Raw genomic sequence first — 18,569 nt, 5'->3', positions numbered from 1 at the left:
AAGAAATAGCATAGGAAAAAAGCTTTTCACCCAGAGATGGACAGTTCACCAAAAGCAGGTCTGATATTCCTCCACGCCCTTATCCAGACCGCTCGAGGCTCCCTGCCCTTCTCAAGACCCCGAATCTTCCCAACCTCACCCAGAATATCGTACACCACCACCTCGACAGGGAGGACTTTCTTCCGCAGGGTAATCTGGCACCGTGCATTCCACGTGAAGTAACGGACAACTATACTAACTAGAAAAAGTGTATCCAAATCAAAATCCCAGAGAGTCGGGAATGCCCCGTACACCCACTCCGCATAACTCATGCGATAGAGAAAGGGGATGCCTAGAGCCCTCCCCACCCTTTTATACACCTCTATGTTAAAGGGACACTGGAGCAAAAAGTGGTCCATAGACTCCACTTTACCAACACACTCCGCTCTAGGACAATCCCGATCATCCACAGGGCGATGCTTCAGGTTCCCTCTCACATAGAGCCTTCCATGGAAAGCGAGCCAGGCTTGATCCCTAAACTTCAAAGGGATTCTTCCTAAGTTAATTAAACGCAACCCCTCCCTCATTACGGGGCCTGGGCAATCCCTTAAGGTCAGCGACACACTGAAAGCAGAGCCCAAAATCCTCTTCTCCAGAAGCTTTCTGGGGAGGGACTTGATATCCCCCACTGTCACCTGCCACTGCCTAAGTATTTTCAGACACGGGGCAACATAAGCCGGAAGCTTGCCATGTCGGACTCTCAGACTTTTCACTGGCCCGCCATCTTCCCAGCATCGCAGAAAAGGCCTAAACCAAGATTGAAAAATACCCACCCATCCCGGCGGGGTCTCTGCTAACATATTACCAAGATTATACTTTAAAAAAAGCAGAGAAAAGAAAACTATAGGGTTGACCATTCCTAGACCACCCTCCCGCCTGGACAGGTAAGTTACATTGCGTTTGATCAGGTTCAGCCTATTTCCCCATAACAGTTGGAAAAAGCAGCTGTACACCCTTGCATAGAGAGATTCCGGCAAGATACAGACAAAGCTGACATATAAAAAGATTGGGATCAGGTAAGTTTTTTAATCAAGTCAACCCTTTCCCTCAAGGAAAGTTTCCATTTCTTCCAGCTTGCCACCTTGGCATTGGCATTCAACAACCTGCTTTCCCAATTTCGATGACCATAGTCACCAGGACCAAATTTGATGCCCAACACTTTAATTTCCTGCTGGGGCTCTGGGAAGGCATCCGGAAGTTCGAAGCTTTCACCCTCCTCACCCATCCAGAAAACTTCACTCTTTTCATGATTGATTTTAGAGCCAGAAGCCTCAGTGTACTGCTCTATCACAGAGACCACCTCCTGCGCCTCCTCCATCCCAGAGATAATAACAGACACATCATCGGCATAGGCCACGACCTTCAAAGGCGGCACACCAGCAATGCCCAAAGGCACCCCACACAACGATCCACTCTCTAACCTTCTTATGAAGGGATCGATTGCGAATACATATAGCAGGGGGCTCAAAGGACACCCCTGGCGCACCCCAGAGCCAACCTCAAAAGGCCGTCCAACCCAACCATTAACAAGTGGGAAGCTCTCAGCCCCTTTATATAATGTTTTCAGCCAATCAATAAACCTCCCCTGCAGGCCGTATCTACCAAGTAGCAAATACAGGTACTCATGATTGACTCAATCAAAAGCCTTCGCCTGATCCAATGCCAGCAAGTACTTTCTCCATCCAGCAGCCCTGCATCGCTCCAAAGCCTCCCGGACAGCTAAAATTGCTGAAAAGGTACTTCTGCCCTGGACCGAGCAGTGCTGATGATTGGACAACAAATCGCCTGCTACTGACGACAAGCGCCAAAAAAGAATCTTCGCCAAGATCTTTCTATCAACATTGAGAAGACTGATGGGGCGCCAGTTCTCAATTATTGAGGGGTCTTTACCTTTTGACAGAAGAATCACAGCGGATTGCCTCATGGAGGGAGGGAGAGAACCCTCATCTAAACAGCTGTTATAAACCTCCGTTAAAAAGGGAGCCAGAATGGACTTAAAACACTTGTAAAATTCAGCTGTCAACCCATCTGGCCCAGGCGACTTTTTGGTAGCCAGCTTCTCTATAGCACGAACTACCTCATCCGCTGAAATTGGTTCTGTCAAATCCATCAAAGGCAATGTATCATTTCCCAATCCTGGAGTAGAATCCAGAAAGCTTTCCATCCTGTCCCGACTAAGGTCCTTTCTTCCCAGAAGGTCTGCGTAATATGACCTGAAGATCTCCAGGATCCCTGATCTGGACTTCACCAGGGAACCCGTACTATCCCTCAGACCTATGACCGTCTTAACTGCTATGCCTTGCTTACAGTTCTGGTAAGGATCAGGCGAGTGATATTTCCCATAATCTCTCTCCAGAACCAAGGAGGCATGCCGGTCGTATTGACACTTCCTAAGAAGAAGCTTTACCTCCGAGATCTCCCCTGGATCTCCTCCATACGAGACAAGACGATCAAGCTTCCTCCGCAAATGCTGGTAGGCAATATACATACCAAGCTGCTTCTTCTTACTTATGGCCTTGAAAAGTCCAATCGCCCTTTGTTTCACAAGCTCCCACCACTCTGACTTACTGCTGCAAAAGTCCAGAATAGAAACCTGTGCCTGAAAAAAATCCTCAAAGGATTGTCTTACCTCTACATCTTCCAGGAGAGCCGAATTCAGTTTCCAGGTACCCCTTCCCCTGGGTGGAGTGTCCGAGGCATTCAGAGTCACAGACAGCATACAGTGGTCAGAGAACTCCACCGCCCTCAACTCCGGAGCCGAGAAAGCAGAGTTCTCCTTTAAAAAAAAAAAACCTATCTATCCTACTCTGACTATTCCCTCTCTGAAACGTGAATCCCGTGCTGCCAGGGCAGTGCTTAATGTGCACATCTACCAGGCCTGCTTGTCTAACCATATCTCTAAGAAAAACGCTATCATAACCCAGCCTGTCTATGGAGACCCTCCTGTCTTCAGGCCTAATTATGGTGTTAAAGTCACCTCCAAAGACAACCTGCTGGGATGTAAAAAGGAAGGGCTTGATCTTTGTGAAGAGGCATTTCCTGTCCCATTTTGACTGCGGTCCATAGATATTGATCAGGCGCAGGTCCTGCCCCCTAACAGAGACGTCTAAGACCATGCATCTCCCCATTTCTACCTCAATTATCCGCCGGCACGTTACCATATCGGTTTTAAAAAGAACCGCAACTCCGCTGCAAGGCTCAGCCGCAAGAGACCAAAAGGAGGGACCGCATCTCCACTCCCTTTTTGCTAGATGGACATCGGCCAAAGTATTGAGCCAGGTCTCTTGCAAAAATAAAATCTCAGCATCAAACTCACTGAGCAAAAATAAGGCAATATCACGAGCTCTTGCAGATTTCACGCTGGCGACATTAATGGTCGCCACCTTTATCAGAGCGGGCACTGCCATCAGGATGATTGGGGTAGTCGTTTCTTAACCTCCACCACACTCTCATCACCCGAAACAGCTCTCTTTACACTATGTGACTCCCCCTCATCCATAGATGATAAAGTAGATAAATCGGATACTAACTCCTCCCCTGATAAAACCGAAAATGTGTTGCCAAGAGGAACCCCTCCTGGCTCTAACTGTAAGGAAGAAGTGACCGCTTTACTGGTCTTCCTCTTCTTCTTTTTCTTCCTCTTTGTCCTCTCCCACCCCTCATCATCCGAATCCTCCACAACAGAGGGTGAGACATGGGACATGGACACCCCTCCCTCAACCCCATCGACCCCACCACCATCCAGCACCCCTGCACCCTCTTGGCCGCGTTTGCGGTGTCGAGAGACAGGGACTGGAGGTGGAGTAGGCCGAGGGGGAAGATCCACTATACCCGCCCCCCCAGCAGCTTCCGCTAGTCTGGAGGATCTACGCACAGTAGATGTAGGAACAACAGGAGGGACAGACTCAGGGACCACATCACTAGGGGAAACAGAATCTGACACAACAGACACAGACTCAGGGACCACATCACTAGGGGAAACAGAATCTGACACAACAGACACAGGAGGGGCAACAACAATTTCCTCTCTAACTTCAGCTGCTTCATCTTCTTTATCAAGCCTCTGCAGCTCAGTCTCCAATCCTGGCAAGTTATGCAGTGCCTCTGGGCACTGGCTATATGGATGACCCAGCTGCTGGCACAAATTGCACCGAATCTGGGTGCATTCTCTGGCCAAATGGCCTAAATCCTGGCACAGTGAGCACTTCTTGTGGGTGCAGGACGATGCAAAGTGGCCTTTATCACCACATTTATTGCACACCTTAGGCTGACCTTGGTAGAAAATGGTCAGCCTATCCCTACCCAGAAAGGCTGAGCAGGGAAGGTGCTGAACTACATCGCCCAGCACCCCCAATTTTAGCGACACTGTCCAGGCCCCTGTCCATATCCCATGCTCATCAAGGACCTTCCGCAGTGGAGTGAGGACCTCGCCATATCGGCGTAGCCATACTAATAAATCAGCCTCTGGTATGGATTCGTTACGCACCAAAATGGTCACTGATTTTATCAGAGGCTGCCTTGAAATCACTTTTGGCACCAAACCACTCCACTGCTGAAGGCCCTTGCACCTCCTAAATCTCTCCCAGAAGAGATCCAAACTTTCAGGTTTTACAAACGACAAATCAAATTCATAACTCCCCACCGGGCAAATTAAAGCAAAAATATCACAAGCTTTAAACCCCATTTCCAAAATCAACTCAGCCACCCTCCCCCTTACTGGCGGAGTTCCATCCCCCACCCACCTCAACTGTACCACATTCCTCCTCCTATACCCACCAAACCTCCCTGAATTTTGACTAATAACAGAATTCCCACCACCCACCCTGGTGTGACTCCCCAAAGCTGAAGCATAGCTTCCAACATTCCTCCCAGCAGAAAACCCATCAGTTTTTTTTAAATTATCTGACACACACTTGGCAGATAACGATTGCACAGATTCGGGATTGATCTGTGCAATCGAATCTTTCCTCTGCTGAGCAGGAGGAGAAATGTCATTTTTATTTTTCCCAGCATTACTAACCCCTTCACCACCACCCACCACATTCATTGCTTTAACATTGTCATTTTTTATACTTGCTGGGATACTTATTATTGCTGTTGTCTTCACAGCAGAATCCATAGTTGCTGCTGCACTGGTAAAAACTCCAGCTGTCATCTTCTCTTCCACTAGGACAGAGTTTTCAGCTGTGGAAATAGCATTCTGTTTTAACACAGCAGCAGGTAAAGCATTGCAGGATATTTCCATTGCTACTTCCATTCCACTTCCAGAACTATGTTGATCCCCTCCCCCATCAGCAATCAGCACTGGAAGACTGGGAGGCTCAGGTGAACATGAAGCAGGCTCTTTGGAGCTGGCAGCCATTTTGCTTGCCGTGGGACTACTGGTCTCAGCCAGACCAGCAAAATCCATGCCTGGGGTGTTTAATGCAGGTCCATCCACATTCGTCTGATGGTCCGGGGCTTGCATGTCTGTCGGTTTCTCCACAGCGGTAACTCCAATAGGTAGCTGTATGCAGAGCTCTTTCTCACCTGGGACACCATCCACTACAGCAGATGGGGCAGACATGTTGGATGGCAGCATGGTGTACTGGGATTTCTCCACCATTACTGGCTTTGCTGACTTGAATCTCCTCTGCCCATCCTCAGGGATTTCTGATGGATCATCAGAAAAGACAAACTTGTCTGCTTTCAGGGGTGACTCCATCTGCTGGATGAATGTCAGGGATCCATGTCCACTCTCAACCCCCTGGCTGGTTGCCGCTGGTGATTCCCAGTTCTGGCATGGGGGGAGAGGTGCAGAGGCAGATGGAGCCTGGTCATCCATTAACTGAGGCTGCTGATCCACAGAACTTGCTGATGCTTGGCTGGTAAATCGCCTCTCATTGTCAAATTTTTCTTTAAATGCTCCACTTCTGTCTTTCAGCCTTTCCAATAATAAAGATTGTTCCTTTACCTTTTCTTCCAATTCCTGTAACTCAGGCTTCATGGCTGTGCGATTTTTACTCCAGGCCTGGAAATACTTGGTTTTGAAGGATTTGTGTTCAGCCTTCAAAACTTTAAGTTTTTCTTCCGCTCTCCCAATCGCCCTAAAACGATTGATAATCTTCTGGCTGAAGACATCCGCATTCTCACCAGGGCCTGGACCCACAGACAGGTCCTCCACCTCCTCCTCACTAGGCCCCGTGTCATCAGGGGGATCCCTCCCAGGGCCTCCCCCAGGATCAGGCATTGTTCCTGGGCCAAGCTAGCAAGCAAGGCCCAGGCTTGAAAAGGGCTGGTTCTCTGAGAGAGCTCTTTGGGTGTGTCCTCCTCCTTCTTCCCACTGACCACCAATGTAAGGAACATTCTTCCCACTGACCACCAATGTAAGGAACATTCTTCCCACTGACCACCAATGTAAGGAACATTCTTCCCACTGACCACCAATGTAAGGAACATTCTTCTCACTGATCACCAATGTAAGGGACATTCTTCCCACTGATCACCAATGTAAGGAACATTCTTCCCACTGATCACCAATGTAAGGAGCATTCTTCCCACTGACCACCAATGTAAGGAGCATTCTTCCCACTGACCACCAATGTAAGGGACATTCTTCCCACTGACCACCAATGTAAGGGACATTCTTCCCACTGACCTCCAATGTAAGGGGCATTCTTCAAACTGACCTCCAATGTAAGGGACATTCTTCCCACTGACCTCCAATGTAAGGAGCATTCTTCCCACTGACCACCAGTGTAAGGGACATTCTTCAAACTGACCTCCAATGTAAGGAACATTCTTCCCACTGATCACCAATGTAAGGAGCATTCTTCCCACTGACCTCCAATGTAAGGAGCATTCTTCCCACTGACCTCCAATGTAAGGAGCATTCTTCCCACTGATCACCAATGTAAGGAACATTCTTCCCACTGACCTCCAATGTAAGGAGCATTCTTCCCACTGACCTCCAATGTAAGGAACATTCTTCCCACTGACCTCCAATGTAAGGAGCATTCTTCCCAGTGACCACCAATGTAAGGAGCATTCTTCCCACCAGAGGCATAACTAGAACCTTCAGGGCCCCGGTGCAAGAATCCATGAAGGGCCCCCTGGACCCCTGGCCTGGGGCCCTTCCCTTCAAGCCTGGGGCTCTTCCCACTGATCCTGGGGCCCTTTACTCTCATTGCGGGCCCTTTATTACAGTCCCTCAGTGGGATCCTTTCACAAGTTCTGCAATGGGCCCCCTTCCTGCCATCTTGGGGCCTCCCCACTGTGGTGGAATGCCAGGGCGCGGTCGCAAGTGTGACCTTTGCGATCCTGGAAGTTCACCCACTGGTGTCAGTAGTTTTAATTTTTTGGTAATTTAATTGTATTATTTTTTTATCATTGCATTTTATTTTTTTACAATGTCACTGACTATGACTCTGTCCATTCAGAAAAGGAAGGAGCTGGTACATTACATATTTACCGACCCCTTCCTGGTTCTCTATTGTGACACATCCCCTGCAGCAGCCGGCAGGGGAGGGAGCACAGTAAGGGGCAGCACAGTGGGGGGGGACAGGCAGGCACAGGGGCCCAGAGACAGCAGAACACAAGTGAACTGGATAGGAGGGGCAGCGGCAGGGGCAGCATACAGAGGAACCAATCTCCTCCATATTCCTCCTGCAGCTATAGGAGTAAAAGGAGGACAATTATTTCTCTACATGCTGCCCCCGCCGCCCCTCCTATCCAGGTGTACAGGGGAGCCGCACAGACCCCCTGGAGCATGGGGCCCGGTTGCAATTGCAACCCCTGTAGTTACGCCCCTGGCAGCCACATTATTTTATTTATTTTTGTCTCATTTTTTTTTTACATCACAGAAACCTGACATTTTACCAGAGGTGTGTAGACTTTTTATATCCATTGGTCCATTGTATGAACCATAATACTGGAATTGGACTGTGCAGTGAGCTCAGTCCGAGTTCAGAAGAGAGTAAAGTACATAGAGATGAGGGAATCGATGAGCGTGAGTCCATTAGCGTGGTAGAAAATAGTCGTTTTTCCAGTATTTCTAATTGCTGCAATGTGTCGGTTGTCACCTCTGTTTATTTTGACATTTTAGGGTCAGCTGTTGCTTACTCTGCGTATGTCTTCCCGGATCGATGGGTTAACAGTTCTTTTCATCAATACTTTGTGCCCTGGGCTGTTTTCAACACCATCATCAGCACAGGAATGTCCTGCTACTCCAGGTATGTCACTAGATGGTATGATAATTATCTTCCATTGATAATGGGAAAGACGTAGAATGATGCACAGGCACTCTTGCTCTTTCATAAAAAAGAGAGTGGTACGCTATTCATAAATAAATATAATACTCATCAAAGGTAAGTTAAAAAAAAATGTTAAAAAACAAACCGCGATTACAAATATCCAAGTGACGAAACAAATGTATAATGTGTGTGTGTCTGTATATGTATGTATATATATATATATATATATATATATACATACATACATACATACATATATATATATATATATATATACACACATACATACATACATACATACATATATATACATGCACATATACACACACATACATATATATATATATATATGATGACGTTCAGCTCCCAGGAATCATTGCAAACCGGAAGTGACGGCGCGGGCCACGGCCTCAGAGGGAGGAAGTGGAAAATAGGTGAGTATTTCTTTCTACGATTACAAGGTAAGTAAAAAAAATAAATAAACCTAACTATCCAATTCCTTTTCAGGTGAAGCAAAGCAAACGGATGGCCACAAAATCGATTAGGTCGATTTTGTGCCCGGAACTCCACTTTAATACTACTTGAGGGGGACGTACAACGATTTTCCCTATGTGTCCAGGCATCTGGACCTAGTGTGAGCAGCAACCTCTGCATTTGCTGTGCAAGTAGGATGTGAAAGATCTCTAAAGAGCTGGAAATGACCACTTGTTTAACCACTTGCCGAACGCCCGCCGCAATTTACTGCGGCAGGCTGGCTTGCCTGGGCAAAATGACGTAGGGCTACGTTTGTCACACGAGTGGTGCTAGGAGCCAGTGGCGTGCTCCTGCCCCCACTAGGCAGCGGGGATGCTGATCCACGGGACCAGCAGCCGCTATTGCAGCCGGGCACCTGCAATTGTTCCCCGCTGAAAGAAGGATGGGCAGCTGTTGTAAACACAGCTGATGGTTCTTCTCTCTGAAATGATCACAGAGTACCTGTGATCCTTCTATATAGGAACTGAGGTCTCTATGATCATTTTACAAGTCCCTCCCCCATACAGTAAGAAAACACCCCCCTAGGCTCACTCTTAGCCCTTTGATTACCACTAGGTTAACTCCTTCCCTGGCAATGTCATTATTACAGTAACAGTGCATATTTTTAGCACTGATTACTGTAGTAATGTCATTGATCCCCCCCAAAAGTGTCAGTTTGGGATCCGATCGGTCCGTCGCAATGTCTCTGTCCCGCTAAAAATCGCAAATTGCCGCCATTACTAGTAAAAAATAAATAAATAAAAATGACACAAATCTTCCCCGTATATTGTAGACGCGATAAGTTTTGCGAAAACCAATCAAAATATGCTAATTGCGATTTTTTAACCAAAAATATATACATTAGCAGAAGACAAATTGACCTAAAATGATGAAAATATTTTTGGGAATGTTATATAGCAGAAAGTGGAAAAAAAAAAAAATATATATATATATTTATTTATTTTTTTGCAGAATTGTCGTTTTTTTTGTTTATAGCGCAAAAATAAAAATCATAAAGGTAATCAAATACCACCAAAAGCTCTATTTGTGGGTAAAAAAAAAAAAGGAAATCAATTTTAATTGTGTACAGCGTCACATCACCGCGCAATTTTCCGTTAAAGTAAAGCAGTGCCGAACTGCAAAAAAATGGCCTGGTCATTAAGGGGGGCAAATCCTTCCAGTCCAGAACTGGTTAAAGGAATAATATATTTGCAAGATGGTTTGTCCCTGAAAGGGAATCACACATTATCTTACGGTTTCTTCCTTTTTTTATAAATACTATGAATGATTTTACTCATTGTTAACCGCTTGCCAACCGCTTACTATATATATATACAGTGGGTACGGAAAGTATTCAGACCCCCTTACATTTTTCACTCTTTGTTATATTGCAGCCATTTGCTAAAATCATTTAGGTTCATTCTTCTTCCTCATGAATGTACACATAGCACCCCATACTGACAGAAAAACACAGAATTGTTGACATTGTTGCAGATTTATTAAAAAAGAAAAACTGAAATATCACATGGTCCTAAGTATTCAGACCCTTTGCTCAGTATTTAGTAGAAGCCCCCTTTTGATCTAATACAGCCAGGAGTCTTTTTGGGAAAGATGCAACAAGTCTTTTACACCTGGATTTGGGGATCCTCTGCCATTCCTCCTTGCAGATCCTCTCCAGTTCTGTCAGGTTGGATGGTAAACGTTGGTGGACAGCCATTTTTAGGTCTCTCCAGAGATGCTCAATTGGGTTTAAGTCAGGGCTCTGGCTGGGCCATTCAAGAACAGTCACGGAGTTGTTGTGAAGCCACTCCTTCGTTATTTTAGCTGTGTGCTTAGGGTCATTTTCTTGTTGGAAGGTAAACCTTCGGCCCAGTCTGAGGTCCAGAGCACTCTGGAGAAGGTTTTTGTCCAGGATATCCCTGTACTTGGCCGCATTCATCTTTCCCTCGATTGCAACCAGTCGTCCTGTCCCTGCAGCTGAAAAACACCCCCACAGCATGATGCTACCACCACCATGCTTCACTGTTGGGACTGTATTTGACAGGTGATGAGCAGTGCCTGTTTTTTTTCCACACATACCGCTTAGAATTAAGGCCAAAAAGTTCTATTTTGGTCTCATCAGACCAGAGAATCTTATTTCTCACCATCTTGGAGTCCTTCAGGTGTTTTTTTAGCAAACTCCATGCGGGCTTTCATATGTCTTACACTGAGGAGAGGCTTCCGTCGGGCCACTCTGCCATAAAGCCCCGACTGGTGGAGGGCTGCAGTGATGGTTGACTTTCTACAACTTTCTCCCATCTCCTGACTGCATCTCTGGAGCTCAGCCACAGTGATCTTTGGGTTCTTCTTTACCTCTCTCACCAAGGCTCTTCTCCCCCGATAGCTCAGTTTGGCCGGACGACCAGCTCTAGGAAGGGTTCTGGTCGTCCCAAACGTCTTCCATTTGAGGATTATGGAGGCCACTGTGCTCTTAGGAACCTTAAGTGCAGCAGAAATCTTTTTGTAACCTTGGCCAGATCTGTGCCTTGCCACAATTCTGTCTCTGAGCTCTTCAGGCAGTTCCTTTGACCTCATGATTCTCATTTGCTCTGACATGCATTGTGATCTGGAAGGTCTTATATAGACAGGTGTGTGGCTTTCCTAATCAAGTCCAATCAGTATAATCAAACACAGCTGAACTCAAATGAAGGTGTAGAACCATCTCAAGGATGATCAGAAGAAATGGAAAGCACCTGAGTTAAATATATGAGTGTCACAGCAAAGGGTCTGAATACTTAGGACCATGTGATATTTCAGTTTTTCTTTTTAATAAATCTGCAACAATGTCAACAATTCTGTGTTTTTCTGTCAGTATGGGGTGCTATGTGTACATTCATGAGGAAGAAGAATGAACTTAAATGATTTTAGAAAATGGCTGCAATATAACAAAGAGTGAAAAATTTAAGGGGGTCTGAATACTTTCCGTACCCACTGTATATAATGTGTATGTATGTGTGCGTGTGTGTGTATATATATATGTATTTGTGTGTGTGTGTGTGTGTGTGTGTGTGTGTGTATATATATATATATATATATACAGTGCCTTGCGAAAGTATTCGGCCCCCTTGAACTTTTAGACCTTTTGCCACATTTCAGGCTTCAAACATAAAGATATAAAACTGTAATTTCTTGTGAAGAATCAACAAGAAGTGGGACACAATTCTGAAGTGGAACGAAATTTATTGGATATTTCAAACTTTTTTAACAAATAAAAAACTGAAAAATTGGGCGTGCAAAATTATTCAACCCCCTTAAGTTAATACTTTGTTGTGATTACAGCTTGGGGTATGTCTCTATCAGTTTTGCACATCGAGAGACTGAAATTTTTGCCCATTCCTCCTTGCAAAACAGCTCGAGCTCAGTGAGGTTCTTTCCACAGATTCTCGATTGGATTCAGGTCTGGACTTAGACTTGGCCATTCTAACACCTGGATATGTTTATTTGTGAACCATTCCATTGTAGATTTTGCTTTATGTTTTGGATCATTGTCTTGTTGGAAGACAAATCTCCGTCCCAGTCTCAGGTCTTTTACAGACTCCATCAGGTTTTCTTCCAGAATGGTCCTGTATTTGGCTCCATCCATCTTCCCATCAATTTTAACCATCTTCCCTGTCCCTGCTGAAGAAAAGCAGGCCCAAACCATGATGCTGCCACCACCATGTTTGACAGTGGGGATGGTGTGTTCAGGGTGATGAGCTGTGTTGCTTTTACACCAAACATAATGTTTTGCATTGTTGCCAAAAAGTTTGATTTTGGTTTCATCTGAGCAGAGCACCTTCTTCCACATGTTTGGTGTCTCCCAGGTGGCTTGTGGCAAACTTTAAACAACACTTTTTATGGATATCTTTAAGAAATGTCTTTCTTCTTGCCACTCTTCCATAAAGGCCAGATTTGTGCAGTATACGACTGATTGTTGTCCTATGGACAGAGTCTCCCACCTCAGCTGTAGATCTCTGCAGTTCATCCAGAGTGATCATGGGCCTCTTGGCTGCATCTCTGATCAGTCTTCTCCTTGTATGAGCTGAAAGTTTAGAGGGACGGCCAGGTCTTCGTAGATTTGCAGTGGTCTGATACTCCTTCCATTTCAATATTATCGCTTGCACAGTGCTCCTTGGGATGTTTAAAGCTTGGAAAATCTTTTTGTATCCAAATCCGGCTTTAAACTTCTCCACAACATTATCTCGGACCTGCCTGGTGTGTTCCTTGTTCTTCATGAAGCTCTCTGCACTTTAAACGGACCTCTGAGACTATCACAGTGCAGGTGCATTTATATGGAGACTTGATTACACACAGGTGGATTCTATTTATCATCATTAGTCATTTAGGTCAACATTGGATCATTCAGAGATCCTCACTGAACTTCTGGAGAGAGTTTGCTGCACTGAAAGTAAAGGGGCTGAATAATTTTGCACACCCAATTTTTCCGTTTTTTATTTGTTAACAAAGTTCGAAATATCCAATAAATTTCGTTCTACTTCATGATTGTGTCCCACTTGTTGTTGATTCTTCACAAAAAATTACAGTTTTCTATCTTTGTTTGAAGCCTGAAATGTGGCAAAAGGTTAAAGTCCAAGGGGCCGAATACTTTTGCAAGGCACTATATATATATATATACATACGTGTGTGTGTGTGTGTGTATATACCGTATTTTCCGGCGTATAAGACGACCCCCCTAATTTTCAAGTTAAAACATAGGTTTTGGGCTATACTTGCCTTCCGAAGCAAGGCAACACCATTGAAAAACATCAGATTTCTCATAGATCTCCAAAATACCCCAAGTACTGTAATACATGTAATCTCTCATAATATCTCCAAGGTACCCCAAGTATAATTATTACCAGTAGATGTAATCTCAAGACGCTGGCTGTGCGGGAATCCTGTACTGGTGTACCGTAGCTTCGGCTACATACAGTATACCGCGCTGAGCCAATCACAGTGAGCGATGTATTCTATTATTGAATGCAAAGCACGCTCGGATTGGCAGAGTCAGTGAGGCGGGTTGATGTTACTCCGCCAATCCGAGCAGGCTTTGCATTCAATAATAGAATACATCGCTCTCCCTGATTGGCTCAGCGCGGTACACTATATGTAGCCGAAGCTACGGTACATACGGTATACCGATACAGGATTCCCACACAGCCAGCGTCTTGAGAGATTACATCTACCGGTAATACTTCTACTTGGGTTACCTTGGAGATATTCTACTCGGCGCATAAGACGACCCCCCCATTTTTGGGGGATTTTTTTGAGGTTCAAAAGTAGTCTTATACGCCAGAAAATACAGTGTGTGTATATATATATATATGTGTGTGTGTATGTATGTATGTGTGTGTGTGTGTGTGTGTGTGTATATGTATGTATATATATATATATATATGAATGATTTCACTCATTGTTTTATAAATATTTACATTTTAAGGAATATTGGTTACATTTTGTACTGTTATATTAGTAGATTTCAATTGCCCTACACAGTCCCATTACTATAGAGGAATCCTTTTATCAGACCCACTTTACCTTTTCTCTTAAAGCGGTTGTAAACCCAAAAATTGAAAAAAAAAAAAAAAAAAAACTGCAAGACAAAGGCATAATGAGCTAGTATGCATCACATACTAGCTCATTATGTATTACTTACCTTAGAACTAAGCCCCGACACGGACCCCCGGACATCGCTGCGGGCGCTGCCATGATCCCTCGTCGTCTCTTCCGGGTTCGGCGGCCGATTGATTGGTTGGCCGGAGCCGCGCCGACGTCATTCCCGCGCATGCGCGCGGGAGTGATTTTCCGGCAAGCTCCCGGCAAGTAAAACTGAAGGTCCCCCCGGACCGTCAGAGCGCATGCACCGCTCGCGTAAGCGGCTGCATGCACTGCAAATATCTCCTAAACCGTGCCGGTTTAGGAGATATTAATTGTACCTACAGGTAAGCCTTATTATAGGCCTTATTATAGGCTTACCTGTAGGTAAAAGTGTCAAAAAGCGGGATACTTCCACTTTAATAGCCCCTGAGTAGGTTTCATGCCCCAACGGATGCCATTCTGCCTCCTCTTTCTTTCCTCATGATCCATGATCCTTTCCCCCTCTGGGCATTCCACAATTGGTTTATGACCCATTACCTCTCTGCCTCCTATACACCATAGCTCTAGGATCAGTTTGTACCCGGCTTTCCTCCAAGATCAGTATATTCACACATTTGTGACCAGGCATGCATTTGCTGGGTTTAATAAAGTTAATAGACAACATGCCTGTGGTTTGCCTTGACCTCAGGTTTGCTAAAATCAAACCTAGTTACTTTAGAACATTAGATGATGGGCATTAATTATAAAACCCAACCATGTCACCATCAAACGAGTCTTTCAAATTAACACAATATTTGCACCACGCTCTCATATTCCAAGTACTCAAACAAAACAGCTTGCATTTGTTTGTCAGCTGAAGCACAGGAGCCTATTTGTACAATGACGAACGATCACCACCTATAATTATTTCATTCCTTTTACTCCCAACAGTTCTAAGTTTATCTGCTGGCTTTATTCCTGACTCTTAATAATCACTTTCTATCACTTGCTTTTGATAGTATTAACATTCACCTGCTCTGACCTGCCAAGCCCTTTTACAGTGCCTTGAAAAAGTATTCATACCCCTTGAATATTTTCCACATTTACAACCAAAAACATAGAAATGTATTTTAAAAACAAATAGTATCACCAGCGCCAAGGACCACCTCTTTGAGAAATATTAAAAATAATAAGCCAATGAGAAATTGTGATCATTTAATGTATATGGTGAGCAGCTGCTAGGCCCCCTCCTGCTACAGTAATAGACTGAATGAAAAAAAAGGAGGGGTAGGAGAGGACACGTACCCCATAGGTCTGCACTTGCTCAAATTATACTAAGTGTATGAAATGGGCACCTAGAACCAAAGATTTGTGGTGAGATATGTGCTACCAGACAGTGATTAACCACATAACGACCGCCCACCGCAGATATACTGCGGCAGGCAGCCGCTGCTGGGCAAAGTGACGTAGGGGTACGTCACTCGCTCAGCTGCCTGTAGGGGGCGCACACCGCTGAAGGCGCGCTCCCGCCCCCACTCAGTCACAGGCATCCCCGCACGAGTGACCGGCGGCTCCAATGTCCGCCGGTCACTGGCGATCTCCCGCTGGAGAGGGAGAAAGGCAGGCGGCTGATGTAAACACAGCAGTCTGTCATTCTCCCTGATGTAACTGCAGAGATCATACGATCCTGCTATGTAGGATCGTATGTCTCTGTGGTTACATCACAAACCACGCCCCCCACAGTTAGAATCACGCCCCTAGGGACACACTTAACCCCTTGATCACCAATAAAGTTAACCTTTTCCCTGCCAGTGTCATTTTTACAGTAACAGTGCATATTTTTAGCACTGATTACTGCAGTAATGTCACTGGTACCCCCAAAAGTGTCAAAAATGTCAGTCAGGGGTCTGATCTGTCCGCTGCAATGTTGCAGTCCCGCAAAAAAAATTGCAGATCGCCGCCATTACTAGGGAAAAAAAAAAAAAATGACATAAATCTTTCCCTTAGTTAGTAAACGCAATAACTTTTGCGCAAACCAATCAAAATACGCTTATTGCGATTTTTTTTTTTTTTACCAAACATATGTAGCAGAAAACAAATTGGCCTAAAATGTTAAATTTTGATTTTTACTTTTTTTTTTTTTGAGAATTTCATATAAAAAAATTTGAAAAATATTATTTTTTCAAAATTGTCGCTCTTTTTTTGTTTATAGCGCAAAAAATAAAACTCACACAGGTGATCAAATACCACCAAAAGAAAACTCTATTTGTGGGAAAAAAAAGGACGTCAATTTTGTTTGGGTACAGCATTGCACGACCTCGCAATTGTCCGTTAAAAACACGCAGTGCCGAATCGGAAAATATGGCCTGGTCAGGAATGGGGTAAAATCTTCCGGTCTTAAAGCGGTTAAAATACGCTCATTGAGAATTTTTTTGTCAAAGACATGTAGCTAAATAAATTTTGGCCTAAATATATGACAAAAATTTAATATATTGGATATTTTTTAACTGTCAAAGTAGAAAAATATTGTTGTTTTTTCAAAATTGTTGCTTTTTTTTATTAATATCGCAAAAAATGAAAAGCGCAGAGGTGATCAAATACCGCCAAAAGAAAGCTCTGTTTGTGGGAAAAAAAGGACGTAAATTTAGTTTGGGTACGGCGTTGCATGACCGCGCAATTGTCAGTTAAATTCGCACAGTGCCGAATCTCAAAGAGTGGCCTGGACGTAAAGCAGGAAAATCCTCCGGTGGTAAAGTGGTTAATAACTTTGTGTTAGAGTATTTTTAAAACTATTTTTGCAAATTATTTAAAAAAATATTATTTTAAAAATACTCAACACATAAAGTTTATTAATCACTGTCCGATAGCACATATTTCACCACAAATCTTTTGTTCTAGGTGCCCATTTCATACAGTTAGTATAATTCGAGCAAGCGCAGACCTGTGGGGGTAATTGTCCTCACCTTCCCCCCCCTCCCCCCTCTTTTTTTTCATAAATGTATTTTATTGGGTTTTTATATGATAGACCAGGAATCCTCAAACTACGGCCCTCCAGCTGTTGCAGAACTACACATCCCATGAGGCATTGTAAAACTCTGACATTCACAGACATGACTGGGCATGATGGAAATTGTAGTTCCTGAGCGACTGGAGGGCCATAGTTTGAAGACCCCTGTGATAGACCAACACAAAGTGGCACATAATTGTGAAGTGGAAGAAAAATGATAAATGGTTTTCAATATTTTTTACTAATAAATATCTGAAAAGTGTGGCGTGAATTTTCATTCACCCCCCTTTACTCTGATACCCCTAACTAAAATTTAGAGGAACCAATTGCCTTCAGAAGTCACCTAATTAGTAAATAGAGTCCTCTAAGAGTTTGAGAACCTTAGTGAACAAACAGCATCATAAAGGCCAAGGAACACACCAGACAGGCCAGTGATAACGTCGTGGAGAAGATTAAAGTAGGGTTAGGTTAAAAAATATATCCCAAGCTTTGACAATCTCATGGAGCGCTGTTCAATCCATCATGGGAAAATGGAAAGAGTATGGCACAACTGCAACCCTACCAAGACATGGCCGTCCACCTAAACTGACCAGCCGGGCAAGGAGAGCATTCATCAGAGAAGCAGCCAAGAGGTCCATGGGAACTCTGGAGGAGCTGCAGAGATCCACAGCTCAGGTGGGAGAATCTGTCCACAGGACAACTATTAGTCGTGCGCTCCAGAAATCTGCCCTTTATGGAAGAGTGAGAAGAAGAAAGCCATTGGTGGAAGAAATCCATAAGAAGTCCTGTTTGCAGTTTGTGGAAGAAGGTGCTCTGGTCAGATGAGACCAAAAATTAAACTTTTTGGCCTAAAAAGCAAAACGCTATGTGTGACGGAAAACTAACACTGCACATCACCCTGAACACACCATCTCCACTGTGAAACATGGTGGTGACAGCATCATGTTGTGGGGATGCTTTTCTTCAGCAGGGACAGGGAAGTTGGTCAGAGTTGATGGGAAGATGGATGGAGCCAAATACAGGGCAATCTTAGAAGAAAACCTGTTAGAGTCTGCAAAAGACTTGAGACTGGGGCAGAGGTTCATCTTCCAGCAGGACAACGACCCAAAACATACAGCCAGAGCTACAATGGAATGGTTTAAATCAAAGCATATTCATGTGTTAGAATGATCCAGTCAAAGTCC

General features: G+C 44.4%; 1 protein-coding gene across 3 annotated transcripts in view; it reads left to right on the top strand.

Annotated features, from left to right (window-relative positions):
- PAQR5 (progestin and adipoQ receptor family member 5) overlaps positions 1 to 18,569 on the top strand; it is an 80,941-nt gene that overhangs the window by 38,818 nt on the left and 23,554 nt on the right. For all 3 annotated transcript variants that reach the window (XM_082253031.1, XM_082253032.1, XM_082253030.1), the window contains exon 5: positions 8,123 to 8,249. In XM_082253031.1, the coding sequence (XP_082109157.1) occupies positions 8,123 to 8,249 (127 nt within the window). The remainder of the gene's footprint in view (positions 1 to 8,122; positions 8,250 to 18,569) is intronic.

This window comes from Pelophylax lessonae, assembly GCF_965119305.1.
Source record: "Pelophylax lessonae genome assembly, chromosome: 4".
In the NCBI taxonomy this organism is placed as follows: domain Eukaryota; kingdom Metazoa; phylum Chordata; class Amphibia; order Anura; family Ranidae; genus Pelophylax; species Pelophylax lessonae.
This window is presented reverse-complemented; position numbering and strand designations above follow the sequence as displayed.